The 27,245-nt window shown below is 44.3% G+C and overlaps 1 protein-coding gene across 7 annotated transcripts in view; it reads left to right on the top strand.

Moving 5' to 3' along the window:
* PRDM10 (PR/SET domain 10) overlaps positions 1 to 27,245 on the top strand; it is an 85,098-nt gene that overhangs the window by 48,734 nt on the left and 9,119 nt on the right. For all 7 annotated transcript variants that reach the window (XM_088657547.1, XM_088657548.1, XM_088657549.1 and 4 more), the window contains 7 exons: positions 953 to 1,082; positions 1,523 to 1,747; positions 12,883 to 13,230; positions 19,260 to 19,415; positions 20,816 to 20,995; positions 25,304 to 25,414; positions 26,863 to 27,063. In XM_088657547.1, coding sequence (XP_088513673.1) covers positions 953 to 1,082; positions 1,523 to 1,747; positions 12,883 to 13,230; positions 19,260 to 19,415; positions 20,816 to 20,995; positions 25,304 to 25,414; positions 26,863 to 27,063 — 1,351 coding nt within the window. The remainder of the gene's footprint in view (positions 1 to 952; positions 1,083 to 1,522; positions 1,748 to 12,882; positions 13,231 to 19,259; positions 19,416 to 20,815; positions 20,996 to 25,303; positions 25,415 to 26,862; positions 27,064 to 27,245) is intronic.

The following is a 27,245-nucleotide window of genomic DNA, read 5'->3' as shown; positions in this document are numbered from 1 at the left end:
TGGGGCACATTTATGTATTGCAGAGGTTCAAAAGGTCAGGACCACAACCAGTTAACTAAATGGCAGAATGGCTCTAATGTCCACATGGAGTGTGTTTCAGGCTGGTGCCCTCCTTGACTGCAGGAGCGCTATTGTATTTGTTTCCTTCTTTCAGGCCTCTCCCCTTTGCCCAAGGTCCATTTGGGTTTCAGAGGCTAGTATGTTGCAGCTCACCTCTGGAATCCCCCATGCTGAATAGCGGGAGATAGGGGAGGTGCCTGGGGATCATTCTAGGGTTTCATAAGTTGACCCATGTCCCAAACGATTGAAAACCAGAAGTGAGTGTTCTTTTGGAAGCCGAACATCCAACCGGGCTTCTGCGGCTTCCGATTGGCTGCAGGGGCTTCCTGCAGCCAATCAGAAGCTGTGCTTTGGTATTTGAATGTTTGGGAAGTTAAATGGACTTCTGGAACAGATTCCGTTCGACTTCCAAGTACGACTGTATAGCCTCCAGTTGCCTCCAGTGCTAGTCATATTCAGAGTAGCCCCCTTTAAATGAATGAACATGGCTAAGTTAGGCACATTAATTCCAGTGGGGCTACGCTGAGTAAAGCCAAATTGGATACAAGTCTTTGATGGAATAGAAGAATGGGGCAATTTCAGGAGATATTTGGGGCCGCATTAAATGAGGATGTGACCCTGGGGCTGCAGGTTGCTCACCCATGTTCCAGGGGAAGCATACCCCTGGATACCAGATGCTGAGGGCAAACAAGAGGGGAGGGTTATTGCCTCTGGCTGTTCATTTCTGGAAGCCCCATTGTACAGCCTGTTCCCATGTTTCTATCAACACAGGAATATGTGTCTTTGGCACCTGATAGAAGGATGAAAGACTTTTGGTAAATTGACTGGACCCATGAGACTTAGGAATACAGATCGCTCCCCTCTCTAACGCAGTTTCCTATATATTTTGCAGAGCAAGAGGCCGAGGTCGTGGACGCGGAAAACGAAGATTTGGACCAGGCAGGCGACCGGGTCGCCCTCCTAAATTTATGCGCTTAGAAGTAACCAGTGAGAATGGAGGAAAATGTGTGGAGGGGACACAGGTATCGTTTGGTAGGAGCAGGCAAAGGAGTTTCCAGTGAAATTGGGGCATGAGTCTGCTTAACTGTGTTCCTGATCATCCCCCCCCCCAGTTCAGTTGACTCAGAACTAGCCTGGGAAGGGGTATCTCGGTAGCTTCTGTCAGCAATGAATTTCCAGGGCTGAACACATACAAGGGATGTTGAAGTAGCACCAGATATATCCTCAGCAGCATTTGCCCATCAGCAATTCTGTGCTGCAAAAATTTAGCAGAACAAGGAGGACAATCTTGAGCCATCCTGCAGTATACAAATTTAATAAACAAAATATAAAACCATGCCCCTACTTTTTCTGGTATGAAATGGACCTAGTTCTGCAAAACCAGCAGAGCCTAACCGTCATTGCTATGCCATAATACGGTGGGTGGCGATATGACCACCATCCATTTGATTTGCAATTTCAGGACTTGCTGCATTTCTCCAGCAAGGGGCAGTTTGATGAGGCTGGGCAAGCCACGCTGAACGGACTGGACCAACAGGAACAAACACCGGTGCCACAAGAGACGCCATCATCCTTGGATCAGCAGCCCGAGAGCCACCCTTTACAGCTCCAGCCGCATGAACAGACTGTGGTGGCTACCCAGAGCACAATGACAGCAGACGACATGCGGAGAGCTAAGCGTATCCGGGTAAGCGAAGAACTCAGCAGCTGGCTGGGGCTGTGTGTGCTCCCTGCGTGCCTGTGGGTTTACTGTTAAGGTCATCACCATTTTTACTGGTTCTGTTTGAACCCCTTTAGACAGCAGACTGATATGCAGAAGTGAAGCAGACCAATATCCCCCACACCCCGCCCCATAATTATATTTCCATGCTTAAAAGGTTTTGTCTCCTTAATTAATGCATGTCAGGCTAATCTCTTAAAGAAAGGGTTGCCAATGTGCTGTGCTCCAGATGTTGCTGGACATCAGCGCTCATCATCTGTGCTGATGGTTTATTTACTTAGATCATTTGTACACCACTCTTCAGCCAGAAAAGTTTCCCAGAACGGCATGCATACAGTCTGTTAAAACCAGACAATCCCTTCCCGCAGGCTTGCTATCTAATAAACACCATGGCCATTCTGGCTGGGGCTGATGGGAGTTGTAATCTGACAACATCTGTAGGGCACCATATTGACTGCCCCTGCTCTAAAGGCTCAGAAGCAGGGCTAGTAAAAATAATTGGGAGCCTTATTTGTAAGTGTGGAGTCGGGCATTTTGTGGAAAAACTGATGCCTCGAGAACCTCAGATTTCACGTTGTAAAACAAAGAGCTTTAGCAACTTTGTGGCACAGACTCAGAAGGTAGAAGCTGATAGACCTAGCAGTCAGTGGCTGGAGTTTCAGTGCCCCCAATAACTTCCATAGCCATCTATGTTGGTTTATTTACCATACTTTCCCGCCCTATTCCTTTCATTATTTGCCTTCTCTTGCTCTCCTGCTCCAAAAAGAAATTATATGAAAATCTGTGTCTTCTAAACAGTAACTTTTGCCGGATAAAACATACATATTTAATATTCATACTTAATTTACATGGGGTATAGAATTGGTGTCCTTTATTCAAAATTGGGGAAGGATGGTTTGCTGTAAAGTATGCACAGCCCCTCATTTGCCATTTCCCACTCGAGGTTTGATTTGCCTCTTAGTTACTGCTGACCTTTTACCCAAAATTGGTGTCAGCTTCTAAACTTCATACACCCGACATTTCAGGCAGAGAACATCTCATTGCTCATAAAAGGAAGGCAGACTTCGCGCTAAGAAGTTGTTGCCTCTTTGCGGATGCTTGATTTGCCTGCTGGTTACTGCTGACCTTTTTACCTCAAATTGGTGTCAATCTCTAAACTTCTTGCATGACATTTCAGGCTGAGCACATCCCACTGCCCCTGCAAAGACAAACTTCACACAAATTGCTCGGTGCCTCTTGTGATGCTAGGAGGAACTGGGCAGCAATTGAAGTTGATTAGATTCATGATGCTCAGCTAGTCCTTCCTGGGAATCTAGTGCTTCCAGTCTGGCAGGCAGGCGTATTCCAATCTGCTGCATGAAGTGGGGTGGACTAGCAGGCTGCTCGCAGCACCATCTGTGTGTATGTCGCTGTGCTCTTGGTGTTGGAAGACATTGGCAAAGAGGCACCATGACCTTGGCCCATATCCATTTTTCCTTTGAAGGCAAAGATTTCATTTAATGATAAAGTTCTTTTGCGGGGGGCTGCAGACCTTTGCGATATTAAAGCCTACATTGAGAACTCTGTACTGTATACCAAAACCCCGTGCTTTCTGGCAGCTACATGCTGCTCTTCTGTCAAGTTTAAGAGGGAAATTATTCAGACAAGTAATCCTCCAAACTGTTCAGTTGGGAGATCAGTTTGTGTAGCTTAAATACTTCTTTCCCCACCCTTCTTTCTGTGTGTAAGATTTTGGTTGCAAAAAGAAACAGCTGCAAACAGGTTGAGCTTTCATTCGCTTGTAGCTTCAGAGGGCTGGCTTTTCTTTCCTTTTCAAAAAGTGTGTGGATGCCTTAAAGAAAGAGATTGAGCAAGATCTAAGGTAATTGCACTGGGGTGAATTCAACACCATCAAAGAACTTGCTCCACATGCAAGATGGCATGTTAAGAGTACACCTTGGCAATGCTTCCTTATTGGCCGAAGAACATTCACCTCCCCCAATACAGAAGTAGCAATGCATATCAAATAGGTTTTTAAAATGTAATTTGTTCTACAAGAAGCTTTCTTGCATACAAAAGTGTATTTTTAAAAATCACTCGTTTTCTGTCTTTAGGGTTTTTTTTGCATAGCAATGTGGAACTAGCTTGGGCAAGAACTGTTTATCAACATTCTCTGAAAATCTTTTGACTTCACCTTCAAATGCATTGGGTTAGAATCTCTAATGGGATGTTGTGAGAAGTATCTGAGTATTCAAGACCGGGTGTCATTTTTAAATGCATCATTTATGTGAAAACGTTTTGGAGGACTACATTATATAGGCATCTGTAGTCTGGTTGTGCATTTCGCATTGCAGCATGATTAAACTTTGCTGTATGCAGTTTCCATCTTCTGCTGTGTTAGGTGAGGTTTATTTGCTTGAGCTTCTCTGCTGAGCTTTTTCCTTGGCAGTTTTGGCATGCCACATCTCGCTGTCTTCTCGCTGGATCCTGACCTTGCTTCCTCGTCATTCATGTTAGAAGATTCAGGGCAGACAAAAGAAAGTACTGTATATTCCTGCATATAAAACTACTTTTTAACCCAGGAAAATCTTCTCAAAAGTCGGGGGTCGTCTTATACGCCGGGTCGTATTTCTTATACGGCGAGTATATCCCATACTGGAAAAGTTGGGGGTCGTCTTATACGCCCAGTCATCTTATACGCCAGAATATACGATACTATCCACGCAGTGCATAGTCAAAACTATGGAATTTGCTCCCACAATATGTTGTGTTGGGCACCAACTTGGATGGCGTTATAAGAAGATTAGACAAATTCATGGAGGAGAAGGCTAGCAAGGTCCACCAACCCTGACGGACAAATTCTCCCTCCATTGTATGTATGCTTCTGAATACCTTTTGCTGGAAACTTCAGGAGGGGAGAGTGCTGCTGCAACCTGCTGAGGCTCTTCGGGCTGAAATTACAGAGATACCTATGGGACACAGCAGAGGCACAGAAAAACAACAGCAGCCACCAGCTCCTTAGTTCTGAAAGGCCCCATTCTAGGAAAACACTTCTCTTGGGCCCCTACGGGGTTGCATTCTGCTAACCTTTACCTGGAGTAGACCCAGCACAGTCTTTAGCATATGTGCAGCCGGGGTGCAAAGATCCGCCCAGCGCCCCCAATTTAGTTTTGCCCCCAAATTAACTTTTATTATGCTTATGTCAGACACCACCCTTACACCTTATTTCTTGTTTATGAGTCACGCTGGCACTGCACGTCTTTGGTAAATGAGCACACAAAGTCAAAAGTCCTTTAGTGAAACAGCAGGTATACATTTTGGTAATACCTAGGTACCGGTACATACGTATTTTGTTTTTCTAGCTTGATCAAAATTATTTATTATTTCATAACAGGTTAAGAGCTTAGGTGGCTTCCATAGCGGGCGCCCCCCAGAATTTGGTACCCGGGTGCCCTGAACCCCTTGCACCCCTGGGTAAAGGCAGCCCTGAGTAGATCCATTGAAATGAATGACCATGACTAACTTCAGTGCGTCTGCTCTGAGTAAACGTTTGTTGAATACAACCCTAAGTGTCTTGATTCTAGAATATCAGGCTACAAAAGCCCTTTTGTAATGGTTTCCTGCATAAACTTCTGTTTTACAGTCTGTTTTGTAACAGATATTTCCCCAATCCCACCCCACTTGGTTGGGTTTTTTTTTGCTTGGTTTTTTTTAAGCCCCTCCCTCCCTCCACCCTGCATAACTTCATAAAACTGCCTACCATGTCACTTCCTGTTAGCTTCTAATGGATTTGCCTGTCCCATTTTTCCTCCTGCTATTAGGTAACAGATTTCATCAGTCATTTTGTGGCTTGTAGCATAGACAGCCTGTTGTCTTTGTCCATGGAGTTTTCTTGGCAGGGTTACTGGAGTGGCTTGCCAGTTCCTTCTCCAGGTGGATCACGTTTAGTCAAAACTCTCCACTATGACCTGTCCATCTTGGGTGGCCCTGCATGGCATAGCTCATAGCTTCTCTGAGTTATTCAAGCCCCTTCGCCACGACAAGGCATTGATCCATGAAGGGGAAATCTCTATGTGGGCCTTAGAAAGCACTGCTAATAACAAGGCCAGTGGAAGTGATGATATTCCAGCTGAACTATTTAAAATTTTAAAAGATGATGCTGTTAAGGTGCTACACCCAATATGCCAGCAAGTTTGGAAAACTCAGCAATGGCCAGAGGATTGGAGAAGATCAGTCTACATCCCAATTCCAAAGAAGGGCAGTGCCAAAGAATGCTCCAACTACCGCACAATTGCGCTCATTTCACACGCTAGCAAGGTTATGCTTAAAATTCTACAAGGCAGGCTTAGGCAGTATGTGGACCGAGAACTCCCAGAAGTGCAAGCTGGATTTCGAAAGGGCAGAGGAACCAGAGACCAAATAGCAAACATGCGCTGGATTATGGAGAAAGCTAGAGAGTTCCAGAAAAACGTCTACTTCTGCTTCATTGACTATGCAAAAGCCTTTGACTGTGTCGACCACAGCAAACTATGGCAAGTTCTTAAAGAAATGGGAGTGCCTGATCACCTCATCTGTCTCCTGAGAAATCTCTATGTGGGACAAGAAGCTACAGTTAGAACTGGATATGGAACAACTGATTGGTTCAAAATTGGGAAAGGAGTACGACAAGGTTGTATATTGTCTCCCTGCTTATTTAACTTATATGCAGAATTCATCATGCGAAAGGCTGGACTAGATGAATCCCAAGCCGGAATTAAGATTGCCGGAAGAAATATCAACAACCTCAGATATGCAGATGACACAACCTTGATGGCAGAAAGCGAGGAGGAATTAAAGAACCTTTTAATGAGGGTGAAAGAGGAGAGCGCAAAATATGGTCTGAAGCTCAACATCAAAAAAACCAAGATCATGGCCACTGGTCCCATCACCTCCTGGCAAATAGAAGGGGAAGATATGGAGGCAGTGAGAGATTTTACTTTCTTGGGCTCCTTGATCACTGCAGATGGTGACAGCAGTCACGAAATTAAAAGACGCCTGCTTCTTGGGAGAAAAGCAATGACAAACCTAGACAGCATCTTAAAAAGCAGAGACATCACCTTGCCGACAAAGGTCCGTATAGTTAAAGCTATGGTTTTCCCAGTAGTGATGTATGGAAGTGAGAGCTGGACCATAAAGAAGGCTGATCGCCGAAGAATTGATGCTTTTGAATTATGGTGCTGGAGGAGACTCTTGAGAGTCCCATGGACTGCAAGAAGATCAAACCTATCCATTCTTAAGGAAATCAGCCCTGAGTGCTCCCTGGAAGGACAGATCGTGAAGCTCAGGCTCCAATACTTTGGCCACCTCATGAGAAGAGAAGAATCCTTGGAAAAGACCCTGATGTTGGGAAAGATTGAGGGCACTAGGAGAAGGGGACGACAGAGGACAAGATGGTTGGACAGTGTTCTCGAAGCTACGAACATGAGTTTGACCAAATTGCGGGAGGCAGTGCAAGACAGGAGTGCCTGGCGTGCTATGGTCCATGGGGTCACGAAGAGTCGGACACGACTAAACGACTAAACAACAACAACAACAAGCATAGACAGCTAAGATGTTGGGCTAGAGCCCTTCTCCCTGACATTATGCTTTTCTGTTTGCAGGAAAGGTACGTTGTTATTTTCTCACATATGGCCTTAAATAGTAATAGTCCTTGAGGAGAGTAGGCTGCATCACCTTATGTTTCCAAGTGTGTAAGTGCTTTTTCAGTCCAGTATACTGGAAAGAGCGTCTCCACCTCCATCGCTCTGCCCGGACACTGAGGTCCAGTGCCGAGGGCCTTCTGGCGGTTCCCTTGCTGCGAGAAGCCAAGTTACAGGGAACCAGGCAGAGGGCCTTCTTGGTAGTGGCACCCACCCTGTGGAACGCCCTCCCACCAGATGTCAAAAAAGAAAAATAACTACCAGACTTTTAAAGGACATCTGAAGACAGCCCTGTTTAGGGAAGCTTTTAATCTTCAAGAAATTAGTGTATTCTGATATTTCTGTTGGAAGCCGCCCAGAGTGGCTGGGGAAACCCAGCCAGATGGGCGGGGTATAAATAATAAAAAATTATTATTATTATTATTATTATTATTATTATTATTATTATTATTATTATATTTTTCTCCAATTATTAGGCTTCTGATGCAAATAATGAGCTGCCAGATTCTTTTCCAGCATAGCTATTTATAGCAGTATAACTTTACCCTTTCTCATATCCACCTGTTCAACAACCCTTTGAGGTAGGCTGCTTATTATTCCCCTTTCCATTCAGGAGATAAAAGCTGAGGGGGGTAGTGGCTGCCTTAAAGACACACAGGGCCGGTTTACACAAGTTATGTCTACAAATGAGCTTCCTGACTATTCTGGATATGCATTTCCATGGGGGAGGTTTTTAGCAAGCAAACTGATCAATCACAGATACAGCTGGCAGCAATTCCTGCGATTGCAGTGGCAGGAAAAAAATGCTGCTGGGATTCCAAGAACCTGCCAGATCTAGTTGTGATTGCTGTATTCAACATTTTCCCACGCAAGCAAGTGGCTGTGGAACATTAGGATTATTTGTAATTAGGGAGGGAAAAGCCATATTTGACTCGGGCACCATCTGCACTACACATTTAAAGCACTTTTCTTTAAACTAATGGTCTTCCCCCAAAGAATCCTGGGAATGGTTGTTTGTTAAGGGTGCTGAGAGTTGTTGGGAGCCATGGAACTATTTCCCTCATGGAGCTATCATTGCCAGAGTTCCCTTGGAAGAGGAATTGTTCGTTTGACCCAGTGATGGCCAAACATGGCCCTCCAGCTGTTTTGGGACTACAATTCCCATCATCCCTGACCACTGGTCCTGCTAGCTAGGGATCATGGGAGTTGTAGGATCCTTAGCTGGAGGGCCAAGTTTGGCCATCACCATAGCTGCCAAGTTTTCCCTTTTCTCGCGAGGAGGCCTATTCAGCATAAGGGAATTTCCCTTAAAAAAAGGGAGAACTTGGCAGCTATGGCCATCACTGGTTTAACCAGTCTGGAAATTTTAGCCTTGGGAGGAAAGCAGGGGTCTCCTAACGACTCTCAACACACTTAACAAACTACAGTTCCCAGGATTCTTTGGGGAAAGACACAGCTGCTGAAAGCAGCATCACGGGGCTTAAATGCATAGCGCAGATGGGACTGTGAGCTCAAAGACTCCCTTGTGTACGGCTCGGGTGCTTCTATAGGTAACCCAAAGGGAGTCTAAATTCTCCTTCTGACCATATCCCCTTGGGCAGCATCAATTGCTATTCCAGTCGGTGCTCTAACCATTGAGAGCAGTGGGAGGAGAGAGATGTGTAGGAATGAGAGGGGGAAAACCAGTTTCCATGTAGCCCTTTGGATTGCGGCTATGGCATGCTGTGCAACAGCTGTCCCTCATATAGCAGCAGAGGTAAATACACTTTCCTTTTTGTAGCCAGCACCGAAGGAGCCTAAACTGATTTCAGCAAACATTTACGACCATGAGGAATCTTGCAGTGCTCTGTGGTGCCCTGCACCTTCTTTAAGAGGCTGGGTAGGACACCTGAAGGAGAGACCCTGGCGGGTGTTTCTCAAGCCCCAGCTCTACGCATCTGACAGGCGCTTTCCAATTCCAAGCAGAGTTTCTGTCCATGTGGCATTAAACTTTCCTTCACCACAGCTTAGTTGCAATGCTAACTTGGGAATGTGAAAGCGTTTCCCCAAGCCTGACGTGTGGGGATGTGCGGTGCATACTAATAACTTACGTGGTTAAATACAATTGCTCCCTCTGTCTCGCCCTGCAATTCCCCCCCCCCTTGTTGGTATGGATCAGAATTAATATTTAATGTCTGAGAAGTAGAGTGGAAAACAGACAATGGTTAATAATAGAAGAGAAATTGCAGCCCGAGAGTGCAAATTTCCTTTGCTGTTTTCTCCCACTCGGTGGGGGTATATGGAGTCCTGCTGCCTTTTCAATCTTCTGCTGGGCTGGTGTCTTGTAATTGGAGATCGCATGTACAAAAACATAGAAATGGCTCCCATGCCAGCTACCTGCCAACATCAAAATTCCTCTTTAATTACTGAAGCACGCAGGACACTTGGAAGCAAGGCTGCAAAGCCAGCTGTGACCTGTTTCTACTGAAGCCAAAGCAGAGATTAAGAGAGATGACTGTTGCAGTGGGTTAATCTAGAAGGACATAAGTGTGCGTGTTGGATTTTGTTTTAGTGAAAATGAACGTAAGTGGATACTAAGAGTGAAGGTACACATAGCATCTGAAGAGCAACAGAGGTGTGATAGCATCTTCACTGCCCTTCAAACACACATGCATTATTATTATTATTTGTCCTAGGCTGAGCTGTGAAGAAATAATGAAGTGGTTCTACAACGTTTTGGGTATAGGCAAGGTTGAATCAAGTGAAAGTCATTTCCTTTGTTTTAGGGAAACAAATGCTAATTGTGGTGGGTGCCTATTGGTTAGCACCCGTGGCATCATAAATACCCTTCTCTCCCTTTCCCTTCCTGCATCTCAGAAAAGTCAACCGTTTTTGAAATTATTCTGATACTCTTTGGAATGCAAAAGACAGACACATGTGTCTTTCAATTAAACAAACAAAAATATTGCAAGGTTGTGTGCTTGCCCACACAGAATTGCCCTGTGATATATGTGACTTATTTTCTTCTTCCATCTAAAAAACAACAACCAACCTTTTGCAGTGGATGCAGTGCATTTTTGTTTTCCACTATGTAGCAAACATCTGAATATTATTTTATTAAAAGAGCACTGAGGCTTTTATTGCAGTAACAAAGCTAACACCTTAGCAGCAAAGTTCCCATTTACCTTTTGGTTGGTTGTTTCAGTTTTGAGACTGAATAGGAGCCATGGTAACTGAAAGACTTTAGAAGAATTAACGCTGACTATTTATCCTAATGTTACATCTATCTTTACTGAAGATAATTAAGCATAATTAAGATCTTGCACTAGCAGAAGACAAGGTGCATTTCTCCCCAGTGTGGATAAATGGTTAAGTCCAAATCTGCAGTGTTGTTTGTGAGCATAGATAATGTAGAGGTTAGTTGTTCTAGATCAGGCATGTCAAACTTGCGGCCCTCCAGATGTTTTGGCCTACAACTTCCATGATCCCTAGCTAGCAGGACCAGTGGTTGGGGAAGATGGGAATTGTAGTCCAAAACATCTGGAGGGCCGCAGGTTTGATATGCCTGTTCTAGATTAACTCATTTGTGATGTGAAATCATGCATGTACCCTAAAAATTACACACAGGGTGGGAAGAAGACTACAGTATTGTGGCTCAGTTCAATCTATATCCCAATTAAGTTCATGCAAAAATTCCCCTTGAATTAGTGACTCTAAATCAATCCTGAATATTATACTGGAGGCATTAATTTTTACCTGCTGCCCTTTTTTAATTGTGATTCCAGGCTTGGTACAGTAAAATCTCCCTTTATTGCTATAAAATAGATGTTACAACCTGCATACAGATTAGTATAGCAAGTATTTGTAATTGTATTTAAAGAGAAAGAAAAGCGACAAAGTGGCTCCAAGAAAGGAGAAAGTTACAGACAAAAAACTCCATAATTACTTACTTTAATAAGTTTTTGTCACATGTATTAATGACAGCCAATTATCGTTAGTTTTTCTACTACTAAACACATTTTGTTCTCTGTGACTAAGTTTGATTTGCCTGTGTTTTCCCAAGTCTGAATAAGTAATGTTTTGTTTGTAGTTACAGTGGTACCTCGATTTATGAATTTAATCCGTTCCGAACGGACCTTCGTAAATCGAAAAATTCGTAAGTCGAAGCCAATGGGGGGAATTTTTTTAAAAAATCGTAAGTCGAAAAAATCCTATCTAAGCCGCATCCAAAATATGCGGACGGAACTCTGTTCGTAACTTAAAACATTCGTAAGTCGAGTCATTCGTAAGTCGAGGTACCACTGTACTGTAATATTTTGCCTCTCACAATTTCCCCATCCCTGTGCTAGGCCAACTTGTGCTGGTTGGAGAGCCTCCCCTCCTGTTAATCTGTAATTAAGGAGACCACAGCTCAAGTGGAAGCAATGGTCATAGAAGGTCACAGGTTCAATCCCTGGCAGCTCCCAGGGAACAGGAGTCACCATGCATTTTCTGAGAATTACTGCCATTTGTTTTTCCGCCATGGAAGCATTTCTTCCATAATGCAATGGGCCTGGAATAAATTGCATTTCAAACACCTGGGGGTTCTCTTTCTTTCTTTTGATTGAGATCCTCAAGTGTCACTGCCAGTCAGAGCAGAAATTATTGGGCTAGATGGACAAATTAATCTGACCTGGCATAAAGTGACATCCAGTGTTCCTCTGATGTGATGTCTTCACACATCTGGGGTTTCCCTTACCCAGTTTCACATTCTTGCTTGCAAGGGGGGCGGGTTGCTAGGTGAGGAGGAAACACTTAACATGATGATGCCGCCATGTGTTTCCTTAATAGAAATAGGAGGGGGAACCTGACACAGGAGAGTCGCTTTGGGCAACAACCCAGTGATCTATGTGTGATGAACCAGTGCAAATTCAACAAACATTGCTCACCAGAGGTTCTGTATGCAGATATAACCCTTATAAATCTCCACATATAGCCATACTCTTGTCAGGTGTGGCTGGTCTCTAGGTGCAGATCCCTCCTTTGGCCTAGGCTGGATGGTTGTGTTCAAGCTGGATCCCACCCCATATGCCCCAATGAGTGTGCATGTGTGAGCTTTTGTGCATACGAGCCCTTTCCATTCATTTCACTGGAGGGACCCTTGTTTTCCTCATCTATTTAAATGAACGAGGCAGGCCTTGCAGGCAGAAAAGCACCACGATGGCAATAGAGATACCGCAAATTGCTGGATCAGGGCAAGAATCTGTCAAAATGTGTCTTGGTGCAAATGATAATTCAAGCACTAAAGAGCCCTGTGTCTTCCTAGGCTCTGCTGCCGACTCAACATTGTGTCCCTAGGCAAATCCATTTACCTCTCTTTCTGGTTCTCCGTGTGCAGACTGCAGATAGGTGCTTTTTTATGGAAAGACAGCTAGCTAGAATCTTAGCTAGTTGACACGGCTTGTTTTTTTTAATGTATCTTTTCAGAACGCAGCTCTCCAGCACTTGTTCATCCGAAAGTCATTCCGTCCCTTCAAATGCTTGCACTGTGGGAAGGCGTTCCGTGATAAGGAAAAGTTAGATCAGCACTTACGGTTCCACGGGCGGGAAGGAAATTGTCCTCTGACCTGTGACATCTGCAACAAAGGCTTCCTTAGTACCAGTGCCCTGGAGAGTCACATGAAGTTCCACTTGGACCAGAAGACCTATTCTTGCATTTTCTGCCCCGAGTCCTTTGACCGCTTGGATCTGTTGAAAGATCACGTGGCGATCCACGTCAACGATGGTTGTTTCACCTGCCCTACCTGTAAAAAGCGCTTTCCAGATTTTATCCAGGTGAGTAGTAGGTGAATCAAAAGCACTGACTTCCAAGGCTTTTGCCGGCTTTGTTCTTAGTTGAGTCTCTTTGTTGTTTTGTTTTCTCACAACTGAGAGTTTGTAAGGAGTCCCAAGCTGCAAGATTAATTGAGCCCTTTCCTTTGCACAGTAATTTCTGTGCGTAGGAAAAAATGTGCACACAGTCATTTATGAAATGCATTTTGAGAGTTTACACTGCTTTCAGTGCAGGCGTTTGAGAGCTTGACTTACTAATTAAAAGAAGGGCTAGAAACCAGTTACATTGTTTTAACTCAGGCACCCCCAAACTTCGGCCCTCCAGATGTTTTGGACTATAATTCCCATCATCCCTGACCACTGGTCCTGTTACCTAGGGATCATGGGAGTTGTAGGCCAAAACATCTGGAGGGCCGCAGTTTGGGGATGCCTATTTTAACTGATTAATCATCTGCCTTCATAGCAATTAATTGAATAATAAATTGAATGCATTTAGGGATATTTACAAAAATGCAAAAACACAATTTAACAGACAGAAGCTATTGTTTGTTACTGGAAAGGAAGTCTTTAATTCCTGCACTGCAGGGGTTTGGACTGGATGACCTTTGGGCTCCCTTCCACCTCTGCACTTCTCTGATACTTTTATTTTATTCTTCATTACAGTAGAAGTTTAGAAACAAAATAGCTTCAAAAACAGACAAACTGTGCCCTTCACTCCATCTCGCAAATCAAAATTTGATCCTGGAGAGAGTGACTGGTCCAAGCTCGTGCTGTGAACTTCATGGCCAAGGGGGGATTCGAACCCTGGTCTTCCAGGTCCGTAGTCTGACACTCTAACCATTACACCATACTTGCCACAAGTAGATACTTGCCATCGCTGTCAGATGTTTACAAGGTGAGCACAGAAGAAACTGAGCCTCATTGTTGGAGAAGGCCCTTCAGGTGTCTGACAGGGTCCAGTCTAAGATCTCAAAAAGGTTTAAGAATTATTCCAAAACAGGTCTGGCTTCAGCTGTGTTGAAGGCTGAGCCTTCAGCTCCTGTTGTTGTGCCATCATTGAAGGAAGAGGATTCCTTTTTGGAGGCCCATGGATCCAAGCACCAGGAATCTGCTCCCCACCCAACTGGTGGCTAGCCTAGGCCAGCCTCCCCCACAAGGAGGCAACCACTTCTTTGGTATTGAAGCTAGAGAGATCCTTGGATTCAAAACAGCCAGCATCTTCAGGCTCTTTTGGCCTAAGAAACTGGCTAACGATAAGCTAATTTTCAAGACATGCCTCCACATCCTCCACATGTTACTGGTTTGCTGTGGGAACGTTTATGGTGCTACAGCGCTGTAAATATATGATCCGAGCAGCTACATTTCTTGTTTCTGTTTTGGAATTTTTTACTACCCCATTCCATGCAGTTTTGTGTGCATAATTAAATATGTTTTATCTGTGAAGTGGCTATTACTTTTCAACTCCCTAAGTGCTTGCTTTGAAAAGATAAAGTAACAAAATCCCTCTGCGGTGTCATTAGCGCTGGAAAAAAAAAGTAGGATCTGTTTTATCTTTAGTGCTCAGATGTTGAGGTTTCACTGGATGTTTTATCAGAGATCCTGCTGCGACTCAGATGAAACAAAGGCAGGATTCTTTCTTGGTACCACTTAGTACCTTTTTTGGGGAGAGAGGTGTGGGGGAGACTTCTCTACTCCCCAAACGCTGAACAGAGCTGGATACAATTCTCAATCACAGCTCTGTTATGTAGTTGTTTGCTTATTGCAATCACTTGAGAGGACTCTGGATGAACGTGATATTATTGCACCTGAGCGTCCAGGGGTAGGGGCAGGAAAGTTCCCTGGGGCAGAATGTGCACTGGCAAAGGCAAGGTCAGCCTCTGTTCCCCACAGTCCCAGGCTCTGGAGTATATATGGTATCTCAGGCATATTTCCAATGTCTGGGCCATTGTCTGGCAAACAAAGTAGGAGGAGAATACACAGGTAAGCCAATTTCTTAATTCCGGAAAGTACTCGAAATGAATGAATGCCACCCTTGATTTGTGTAATTGAGAACATAAGAAGAGCTCTCCTGGATCAGACCAATTGCTCTTCTAGTCTGGCCCAGATGCCTGTGGGAAACTCGTGAGCAAGATTTGAGCACAAGAGCACTCCCTCCTCCTGTGGTTTTCATCAAAGTGGTATTCCAAAGCATTGCTTCCTCCCAACTGTGGAGGCAGAGGAACTGGACTCAGGCATGGGGCAGCAATAAGACAATAAAGCACCTGACAAAACAGCTCAGTCCTAGTGGTCACAGCAACCTTCCCAGTAGGTCTTGCCCCAGTGAAAGAGCTGCAAGGACTGAAGGTTCCCACCTTCCCACTGGTCTCTAAGACTGCTCCCCAGTTCCTTCCCCAGCAGTCTAAGGCTTCACCGTCTTGCCTCTCATTGCTCCACCTGATTCATTTCTCTGTGAGTTCTGGGAGACTAGGGGGGAGAGGAGGTGGTCACAGCAGGAGGGGGAGACAGCCTGGCTTCCTCACCAGCCTCCGCTTCTGCCTCTGGTTCTGGACTCCTCTCTGCCAAAACCTCTTCCTGCTCACTAAAGCCTGCTTCTTCTTCAGCTTCCGACACCTCCTCATCCCAGTCTGCTGCCTCTTCTCCCTCTCACTATTCATTGTCACCCTACCACCAATCCCCTGGCTCTGAGCCTGCTTCCCTGGGGGGTTCCAACTGGTGCCTCCTCCCTCCTCTGCATCCAGCCCGTCCATGACATCAGCCATCATGGCCAGCCATTCAGATCAAGACCTTTTGCAAGCGACAGGAAGGGGAACAAATGAACTCATTCAAATTATTTTATTTCAGTGACCAAAGATACTTTTGTCATCATACAAAATAAATATTCTTTCTACTCCCCATTTCTCTCAAATAGCTCATCACTCGTTTTGTCCATTCTCTGAATCATAAACTCTTGATAGATCTCTGGATCCGATTATAGTTCCCTAATCATTGTATCTTTTTAAAAAGACAACTCAGTCATGCAGTGTCATCAGTCCTAATAATTACTGATGAATGTGCGGTGGAGGATCATTTCCCCAAAGCTTCAAAACTCAGTCTTTTGGCCAGTAATGCAGCTATCCACAGCCAGCATTTTTCATGCTCATCATTGGCCCAGATTAACTGGATATATCCTAGATAGCAGCATTTGCCAGTTGCCTGTTCCTCTCTTCCTAAGGCCACAGACCTACACAGTGGGCCAGAATAATCCATGCCACTAACAGATGATCGAGTTATATACTATTACTACTACTGGTACTTATAATGGGACCCTAGTGGCACTGTAGGTTAAACAACAGAGCCTAGGGCTTGCCGATCAGAAGGTTGGTGGTTTGAATCCCTGCGACGGGGTGAGCTCCCGTTGTTCGGTCCCTGCTCTTGCCAACCTAGCAGTTCGAAAGCACATCAAAGTGGAAGTAGATAAATAGGTACCGCTCTGGCGGGAAGGTAAACGGCGTTTCCATGCACTGCTCTGGCTTGCCAGAAGTGGCTTTGTTATGCTGGCCACATGACCCGGAAGCTGTACGCTGGCTCCCTCGGCCAATAAAGCGAGATGAGCGCCGCAACCCCACAGTCGTCCACGACTGGACCTGATGGTCAGGGGTCCCTTTACCTTTACCACTTATAATAATCATAAACCACCTAAAATCACTAACCACGGTACTAAATTTAAAACAAAACAGGTCTTGCCTGCAGACTTACTGTTTTTAAAAATGGCATCGCCTAGCAGACAGGACTTAATAGGAAGAGAACCTGTGCATTGAGATGGTGTGAGGTCATCAGTGGGGATGGGATTGAGAAGCAAACGTGCTTGCGAAAGAGCCCCTCGAGGATTTGATTTGCTCTGTGCCTTTCCAGCAATGCAAAGAATAAGTTGCAGTATACTCGTTGTATGAAGTACACAATGTCTCACTTGTTTTCATAATAAATGAAAGTTTGAGCACTTTTTTTACATACACATCTTGATTAAAATGTGGTGAGACTACTGGCAGCTAGATAAAGTTCATCTGGCGACCATATTTGGGTATTCCTGTTCTGTTATTATTTTTTTAATATCATTTTTTATTAATTTTTCAAAAATAGAATATAGAATAAAGTACAAACAAACCATAAAAGAAAAACACTCTACAACAAAGAAATACAGATAAGAATATAACAAAAATAGGATAAAAATATAAAAGCTTCTTATATCCTTTACTAATTCCTTTCTTGTATTTGGTGACTCCCTCCTTCCCTCCCTCCACATTTCTAGTATTAACTATATCAGCGCTCTCGTTTTCAACATTCTTTACTTTTTCTAATACCAACCTATGATTATTATCATTTCCATTCTTCTCATCATTCTTTACTCTTATACATTGAATCTTATATACTTATAAAAACAAATATCTTCCTCCTTACTTCTTATATACTAGTGCCTCTATAGCATCTTCGTACTTCCACTCCCTTACTACTCAGTTTTAATCTTATAATTATTTTCCAAATATATCTTAAACTTCTTCCAGTCCTCTTCTGCCTTCTCTCTTCCTCTGTCGCGGATTCTCCCAGTCAGTTCAGACAGTTCCATATATTCTATCAACTTCATCTGCCATTCATCAATCGTCGGGAGATCTTCTGTTTTCCATGTCTTTGCTAATACAATTCTAGCAGCTGTTGTGGCATACAGAAAAAGTGGTATCTTTCTTTGGTATCTCTTTCCCTATAATACCAAGTAAAAAAGCCTCTGGTTTTTTAACAAATGTGTTTTTAACACCTTCTTCAACTCATTATAAATCTTATCCCAGAAGTTTTTTACTCGAGGGCAAGTCCACCACATATGGAAAAAGGTCCCTTCCGATTCTTTACATTTCCAACACTTATTGTCTTTTTTATGATAAATCTTTGCCAATTTCACTGGCGTAAGATACCATCTATACATCATCTTATACAAATTCTCTTTCAACACATTACAAGCAGTGAAATTCATGTTACATTTCCATAACCTTTCCCAATCCTCTATCATAATATTATGACCTATATCCTTTGCCCAATCAATCATCACCGATTTCGTTTGTTCATCCTTTGTATGCCATTCCAGCAACAATTTATACATTCTTGACAGATTTTTTTAGCTTTTGGCTCTAGCAATTCTGTTTCCAATTTAGACTTTTCTTGTTGAAAACCAATTTTCTTATCCATTCTATACAATTCATTAATCTGATGATACTGCAACCAATCACACAATTGATCTTTTATCTGGTCATATGCTTTTAACTTCATCTGTTCATCTTCAACTATTAATAGATATTTATATCTTAACCATTTTTCTTCCATATTCAACTTTTTCCTAGTTTTTACCTCTAAGGGTGAAATCCACCTGGGTGTTTTCCTTTCTAGCAAATCTTTATATCTAATCCAAACATTGAACAATGATTTCCTTATTATATGGCATTTGAAACCATAATGGGCCTTGACCTTGTTGTACCTTTGGTATTCCTGTTCTGTTAATCATGATAATTTCAAGATGCTGGTTTGGTAAAATGCTTTCCATTTATTGGATGCTGTTCTGCTTACAGTAGTAGACGCAACACTTTGGATGTTGTCAAAAACTATTCTGAGCAAGCTCACATTGTTTCCCCAGTTAATGGATGAATATTCATTCACATTGCTCCTTTCCCTTCCCTGTGGGTGCTGTGAGCAACCCCTACACTGCCACTTAAAGATACAGTGTTTTGCTGGAAAAGGCCAAAGAGCTCTTCACAGTTGTCGTCAGTTGTCGTCCTTTGTTTAGAACTGGATTGCAAAGAAATCAATTGGCATTGTGTTTTCTTGAATGGTTCAAGGTTTCTTTTACCGTACAGTATGTGCAGATGGATACAGTACTTAGCAAAGGAAGAAACTTGAGCAATAACAGCAGTAGAGTCTCCCACTAGTGACACTAGGTGGAATTGCCTGTTGGTCTATTTGCTGGATGTTTGAGGGATGACGTTTTGGTTTCCCCCATTGATAATCTCTCGCAGGTGAAGAAACATGTACGGAGCTTCCATTCAGAAAAGATTTACCAGTGCACTGAATGCGACAAGGCTTTCTGCCGCCCTGACAAGTTGCGACTCCACATGCTGCGGCACTCGGACCGCAAAGACTTCCTGTGCTCTACATGTGGCAAGCAGTTCAAGGTAATGTGGTCAACAGGTTTGGCATGTGCTGTTACAGGCAGGGATAGAGCGACAGCTTTCTCTCTCTCCTCACCAGAACTGATTTTTCACAAACAGACATAATCTGCCAGCACAGTGTCACACTGTATTTGGCACACACCAACCCACACTGTGAAGATTTTTTTTGCAATGTGCACATGTGCAAGCATGTGGGTAGTGCTTTACCTCAGCAACTTGTGAGCAAGTGGCTCCTCATGAAGAGCCACGTTAGAAATATATTGCAAACTAACGAGTCACAAATGCCTTCCTTTTTATTCCAGCATAGTACACAAGTCCACGTAGTATTTCTGTTACAATTTCTGCTTAGGAGATGAGACCAGCCTTTCAAACAAATCTGTAGCAATCACTAGACCACACAAATTTTTACATGCTATCGTGCCATAGCGTGCCTATGCTAGGGAAGAAAAAGAGACAAGTTTTGTAAATCTTTTCTGCCCGGTAACCTGGAGGTTTTTCTTAAATGCCACAAGTGACCGGGTAAGTGGCTATTTACAACCCAGGATGAGATTTTCTGGTGTGAAATTAGGCCTGCTGGCAGTGAACTGAAATCTGGAATGTGTCCATTTCTTATCAACATTAAATTGTAAATTCCTTGGGCCTGGAATGTGTCTTTTCAGCTTGTGGCACTCTGCAAAGCACCCTATACCTTGATTTGTTTAGTCGTCTTAGTCGAGTTCAGCTCTCCGTTACCCCATGAACCAGAGCATGCCTTGGAAACTCTCACTTTCTTCTCAAAGCTTCTCCTTTTTTTTTTAAGTCCATGGAGTTTTCTAGGCAAAGTACTGGAGTGGATTGCCAGTTCCTTCTCCAGGTGGATCACATTTAGTCTAAACTCTTGGCTATGACCTGTCCATCTTGGGTGGCCTTGCACAACATAGCTCATAGCTTCTTTGGAGTTATTCAAGCCCCTTCACCACAACAAGGGAGTGATCCATGAAGGGGATACCTTGGTAGAGCTGTGAAATAACAGTAAGAATCTCAGTTTGCACTTACTAGTGCTCAGCCACACAAGTAACATGGAAGAAAAATATTAATTTAATGTACATGATGCATCAGGTTGACCTATTGTAATGGGCCTAAATGCTGGTAGGACCACAGTGGTGAAGAATTCTTTCTCTTTCGTTGTGAGCAGTGCTGTTAACAAGCAACTTCAGTGACTCCCGGAAACGTTTTCCATTTTCTGCGTTAGAAATCCTTCCTTCAAGTGCCAAAGTGCTTTCTCTGCTTTGCCAACCTTATTTTTTGACCCTGTGATTTGCCCAGCGTTCTGTCATCTTACAGTAACGTATAGGTAACTCGAAGCGTAAGTATTTTCCCCATCTGATTGTTGTGATTTTCCTTATCCACCCCTCACCTCTCAGAGAAAGGACAAACTTCGGGAGCACATGCAGAGAATGCACAATCCGGAAAGAGAAGCAAAGAAAGCCGACCGAATTAGCCGCTCCAAAACATTCAAGCCCCGGATAGCCTCCACAGACTATGAGAGCTTCATGTTCAAGTGCCGCCTGTGCATGATGGGGTTCCGGAGGAGAGGCATGCTGGTTAGTGTGAGGATGCTGGAAGGGCTGCGTGGATAGCTCAGTTGGTTATGTTGTAAGAATTTTGAGGTCATATATAAAAATTAAATGTTCATAACTGTATATATAAACCACCTGTCTGAAACAATACAGGAAGACAGTTCTGGAACCATTTTGACTCTCCCAAACTGACCAAATGTTTCTCTGCAGAAAACCTCCTCACTCTCTCTCTCTGTGCTCACAAATCTTGCCTTAAGGGCACATTTAAGGTGTGAATAGGGCGAGCCTGTGAGGCTGTCCTGGCTCAGGAACTAAGTACAGTGGTACCTCGCAAGACGAATTTAATTTGTTCCACGGGTCAATTCGTTTTACGAAAAATTCATCTTGCGAATCGCGGTTTCCCATAGGAATGCATTGAAACATAATTAATGCTTTCCTATGGGCGAAAAAGCACAAAAAAAGGCACTGACTCACCCGCCACGGCCGCTCCGAAAGTTTTTAAGGCTCTGGCGGTGCCAACGACTCCGAGCTGGCGAGATACAGCGGGCAGCAGATACGGCGGGCGGAGGGAGGCAGGGAGGGAGGGCACTTTCCCGGGAGGCAGCAGTGCTGAGGGGGCTGATCCGGGCCGGCCAGAGGGCGAGCGCTGCACACTTTCTCCCGCTCGCCTCGGCGGTGGCGGCACTCAGGCAGCCGATCCCGGGCCAGCCATACGGCGAGCGCAGCGCAAGCAGCACCCGCCATGCTTCAGCTCGGAGCTGAAGCGCGGCGGGCACTGCTTGCCGGGGCTTGTCGCTGCCTGCTTGGCAAGCCCCGGGGAACCAGCTGCAGCGCGGAAAGAAGGCAAAGGAAGATCAGCTGTCAGCTTCCCTTTGCAAGACGAAGCGGCGGTCATAGAAAACCTTGTCATCTTGCGAGTTCCTCGCGCAACGCAAAACACTTTCGTCTTGCGAGTTTTTCATTGTGCGAGGCATTCGTCTTGCAAGGTACCACTGTATTTATCAATTACAAAAGGACTGGCCACAGGTAGCTGACAGACATGGGAAAAACAACGGACTCAGATTTCTGTCTTAGACCGTCCCTTTTCTGTAATGTATGATGTACCAGGGAGGGGTGGTAGTCCTGGGTTACACCCCTTCTATGATGTATTATGACGCTTCTGGGGGTGGCTCTGATTGGAGGTTTTTTTTTTTAAATGTCTATATAGGGGCAGGTGGGCTTTTGTTCTGGGTCTTTCTTTCCTCCTATGTGAGAGGAAAACACCCTGTTGCAACAGTCAATAAAGATCAAGATTACTAGCTGCTTTGCTTCCCAATATTTTCTGGTTGGCCCGTTATTTCCTCCTAATGATGGAGAACCTACAAAGGACTATGCATGAGCTCTTATGTACCCCATAAGGGAATAAGGCCAGATTTTGCTTAAAACAGTTAGAGCAGAGGTTTTCAACCTTTTTGAGTCCACGGTTCCCTTGGCCAACTACATTCTTTGTGCAGCCACCCCATGGGGCTCAGGAGCCCAGTTATGTCACCCCTTCCCTGCAGATCTGGCAGCCTCTCACACCTTGGGGAGTGTTCCCTCAGCCTCCTCTCCTCTCCCCTCTCCTTGGGAGTCCTCTGGGCAGCCACTGCTTCCACCCCTGGTCTCTTGAGCTGCACCCCCTGTGTCAAAGAGAGGTGCTTCCTCACACTGCCCCACGGGGCCAGGGACTTGTATGTCCATTCCCAACAGCAAGGACTGGTGGACTGGCTGGCTGGGCTTCCTTGCCCACTTGCTTGCTTACTCCGAGGCCGCCTCAGCTCCTGGCAACCAGCACCCCCTGGCCAGCCCCAGAGGCACCATTAGCCTGCGGAGTTTGTAGCCAGGGCTGCTGCAACAAACAGCTGCACAAGCCTTTGGAAGGCAGAGTTGTGAAAGGGCGTCAGAGGAGGGAGAGAAGGAAAGAGAGACAGAGGCCAGTGTTGCCCATAGCACCCCTGACCAGCATTCGAGGCACCCCAGGGTGCCACGACACACTGCTTGAAAACCACTGGGTTAGAGCATGGTTGTAGGTTTGAACCCTGTATGGGACAGCTGCATGTTCCTGCATTGTAGGGGGTGGACTAGATGGCCGTTAGGGTCCCTTCCAACACTGCAATTCTATAATACTATGCCCCAGCTTCCCTTGAGATCTTAGCCAGTCAGTCGCTGCCTATTGGGGATTGGTTTCACTAGGCAAGAAATTTAGAGCAGGGAACACACAGGTGCAGAGACAACTCACTCTTCACCATTCCATTATTTTGTTCTTTCAGTTCTTCAGCCTTGTCCATATCATTTATCACATTCCTATCCTCCGAGGAACTCAGGGCACTTCCATATAACCTTTTTATGGAGCAACCATCTTGATTTGTTTTCAGGGACCTTAGGCAACGCCAGCTATTTAACAAGCATTCATTCTGATTTGTTTGTGTGGCACTTAAATGATGTGCCCGTGCCCAAGCAAGTGCTTTTATTCCATACTTTCCAATGCATTTTCCTGCCACTTCCCTTATCACAAAAAGTCTGATCTTTTAGGGAAATGGCTTTGTTGCGGTCTAGCGCCAGATCACCTTTCATTGCACAACCTAAATTTGCTGAAAAAAGTGACAGTCTGGAAGTACCTCTCAGTTTAGCATGTGTGATTCTATGCTATGTTATCCTATGAAACGGTGGGTGGCTGCTCAAGACTTACCCATTCAGCTGAGTAGGGGTTTGGTCTCCCAGATTCAGGTGCTACACTCTGCCCATTCGTCAGAGTGGTTGTCAAATATGGGGCCTCTTTGCACGAATGTTGTTGTTGTTTAGGCAGAAAATTCAGTGTGCAGTGGTTTGTGAAACTACTATTAGTAGCGATATGAGCCCCCACAGTTTGCAGAGAAAAATTAAGCAGCTGCCACGAGTCCAGGAAAAGTGTTTGCCCTCTCTGGACAGGCCGATACTGTTCTGTGGCCCTGTAAATTTTGCCAGCACATGCTTAGTTTATTAGCCAGTTTGGAATTATTTGGAAATGGTGCCAGGGAACTTGTGTTTTCCTAACTCAGTGGATTTGATATGGCTGAGCAGTGTGTAGACATTAAATTACACCTGTGTGGACAAGCTAGAGCAGTGTGAATCTGGCTTGTGTGGGTTTGGAAGGTGCCTGAAGATCTATGGCTGCATCAGCAGGTGCCCACCTGACAGCTCAGCTCGTACGACTCACTGTGCTAGCACCCACTTGCTTTGCAGTGGCACAGTGCAGGATGAGTTATAAGCCGAGCACATGTTGAAAAAAAAATCACACAGCTGCTTGGGCATGTGCTAAGCATACTGATTCACTCAAGTTCTATTCACAACGCTCCTGTTTGGTGTTGTGAGTTGGCCCTGCGGCACATGACACCTTCCTTAGGCACTTTAGTAAATCAGACTAGGCTTTCAGCATTTTCCATTCCCATACTAGAATAGTGATAATAACACTTAGCTTTTATACAGTTCATTCCAAGGAGTTAACAGTGATTCACATGCATAATCACAATGATCTTTACAAGAGCCTTGGAAATCAGGTCAGGAGGGAGACTGAAGGTGAGAGAGGGCTGCTTGGCTTCAGGCTTTCTTGTGAGGGAGGTGAGATTTAAACCAGGGGCACCCAGTTTTACAATTTAAGACTGTGCAAAAATTAAAACATGATCATTCACCATAGCACATATCTTCTAGTGCCATTTTGTTTGCCTTTTCATAACCTGCTAATATAGAAATAGGTCTATTAAATGGCTGGTTGATAGCTCAGTTTCATTGCTGATATTATGGTATCTGCAAATGAATGCCAACCATCTTAAACAACAGATAGATCTGGCACAATATTTCCCAAACTTGGGTCTTCAGTTGTTTTTGGACTTCAACTCCCATCATCCCTAGCTAGCAAGAACATTGGTCAGGACTGATTGAAATTGTCCGAAAACAGCTGGAGACCGAAGTTTGGGAAACACTGATCTAGCACTTCTGAATAGGTCTGTAGTACTGAGCAAAATCTATTTATTCATGTCATTGTTACTCTGCCTTCCCTCCAGAAAGCTTAACAGTGGTGTGCATTGTTCTACACATACATATTTTATCTTTATAACAGTAGATTAAGCTGGGAGGTGCTTGGCCCAAGTCACACAGTGAGCTTCATGACCCGAGTGGGGTTTTGAACCTGCGACTCCTTGGTCTAGTCTGACCCTCTGGCCACACTTGTTCTTAACATCTCAGTGGCTTGAAGCACAGGCGTTCCTGTTCCTCACGGCCACATGAGCCAGCTGTTTGCTGTAACATATTTTTTATTCCGCTGCTTTTTCATCTTAGGTGAATCATTTATCAAAGAGACATCCAGACATGAAAATAGAGGAGGTGCCAGAGCTAACATTGCCCATCATCAAGCCCAACAGAGATTATTTCTGTCAGTACTGTGATAAGGTATGAAATGAACCTACCTATTCCTTGGTGCATGCATGGAATCATACTCCATGTATAAATCTGTAACAGATCTTGCAATTTCCCCCTTTTCTGATTCATTTCTTTTCCTGTTGAGGAGAGGACCAAAAAATATTTCTGCCACTCTAATAAATTAAATGGAAAGCACTTGAAGAAGAGAAGTTTGGGTTTGAGCTCACAGCCTACTTCCAGGAATCTAAATAGCACATTTCCATAGAAGATGTTCCAAGGTGCTTTACAAATTGGGGGATTTGTTGTATTGTGCTGTTGGGTGGTGTAGAAGGGTCTTGCTCTTAACAAGCAACAAGTCATTTTCCCACTTGGAATTTGTAGGATTTGAATAAGTTATAGTTTCACGTTGAATGCCTACGTTTGTCAAAGTCGATGCATGTTAATCAGAAAGATTGACCTAGTGTCGGACAGGGGAGCACAATCAGGAAAACTGAAAGAACTAAGGATAAAGTATTTACCTAGCATATTTCCTAAAACTGAATTGTATTCAAATAAGCTCAGAATACCAGTCACAGACCTAAGCTCTGTTCTGTAAGGTACTCCATAAAGTTTGTATCAGTAAATATTGTGTAGAATCCTAGAACTAAAGTCTGCAGCAGTGCATACTAGAGATTTATGTCATTTAACTGTTGTATTTAGAATCGGGATGGTGAAAGAATAGTAAAAGGGTAGGATGATGATGATGATGATGATGATGATGATAATTTATATGCTGCCCATCTGACTGGGTTCCCCCAGCCACTCTGGGTGGCGTCCAACAAATCAAAACACAACACAATATCAAATATTAAAAACTTATCTGAGCAGGGCTTGAACACTAGATTTCAAGTGCTTGCTACTTTTTCATGCTGATGTGGTAGTTGATCTATATCAGGCATCCCCAAACTGCGGCCCTCCAGATGTTTGGGCCTACAACTCCCATGATCCCTAGCTAACAGAACCAGTGGTCGGGGAAGATGGGAATTGTAGTCCAAAACATCTGGAGGGCCAAAGTTTGGGGATGCCTGTTCTATATTCATTAATATGGCATAGAAATGTGTGATCTTGCATAGCGATGCAGAACGCCAGACGAAAGGCTCAGTGATGGGACACCTGTGGCCCTTGGATGTTGCTGGACTTCAGCTCCCATCAGCCCCAGCCAGCACGGCCAATGGTCAGGAATGATGGGAGTTGTAGTCCAGCAACATCTGGAGAGCCTCCACAGGTTTCCCATCCCTGGGCTTTCCAGCTCTGTAACACAGATAACAATCAAAACCTGCATATGTGAGTTGTGTGCATATAAGAAAACCATGCATCTGATATGGCACTCAGCTGCTGAGAATGTTTACTTACAGAGGATTGCATATTGTGTGGTTGGAGATAGATGCCTGCTTTCAGCAGAGCGTTATTTATTCACGGCCCAAGTCTTCGTCTCACAGGTTTACAAGAGCGCCAGCAAACGCAAAGCCCACATCCTGAAAAACCACCCAGGTGCTGAGCTCCCTCCGAGCATCCGAAAACTACGTCCAGCAGGCCCAGGAGAGCCAGATCCCATGCTAAGCACACACACCCAGCTGACGGGCACAATAGCAACGCCGCCAGTTTGCTGTCCTCACTGTTCCAAGCAGTACAGCAGTAAGGTACTGTGGGACTATTACTCCATCCAAATGTGTGTCCTGCTCATGGATACTTTCAGCAATAATAAGTTTTAATGTATAGATGCAGTATGTCTATTCTCGTATCACATGTTATCAAGCATCAGAGATGCCTAAATGTACCTCATTCATTAAATGGCGGACTAGACTAGGGGACTGATAGTCAT

This window comes from Zootoca vivipara, chromosome 14, assembly GCF_965207765.1.
Source record: "Zootoca vivipara chromosome 14, rZooViv2.hap1.1, whole genome shotgun sequence".
Classification (NCBI taxonomy): domain Eukaryota; kingdom Metazoa; phylum Chordata; class Lepidosauria; order Squamata; family Lacertidae; genus Zootoca; species Zootoca vivipara.
Note: the sequence above shows the minus strand (reverse complement) of the source record. Positions and strands in the feature narration are given on the sequence as shown.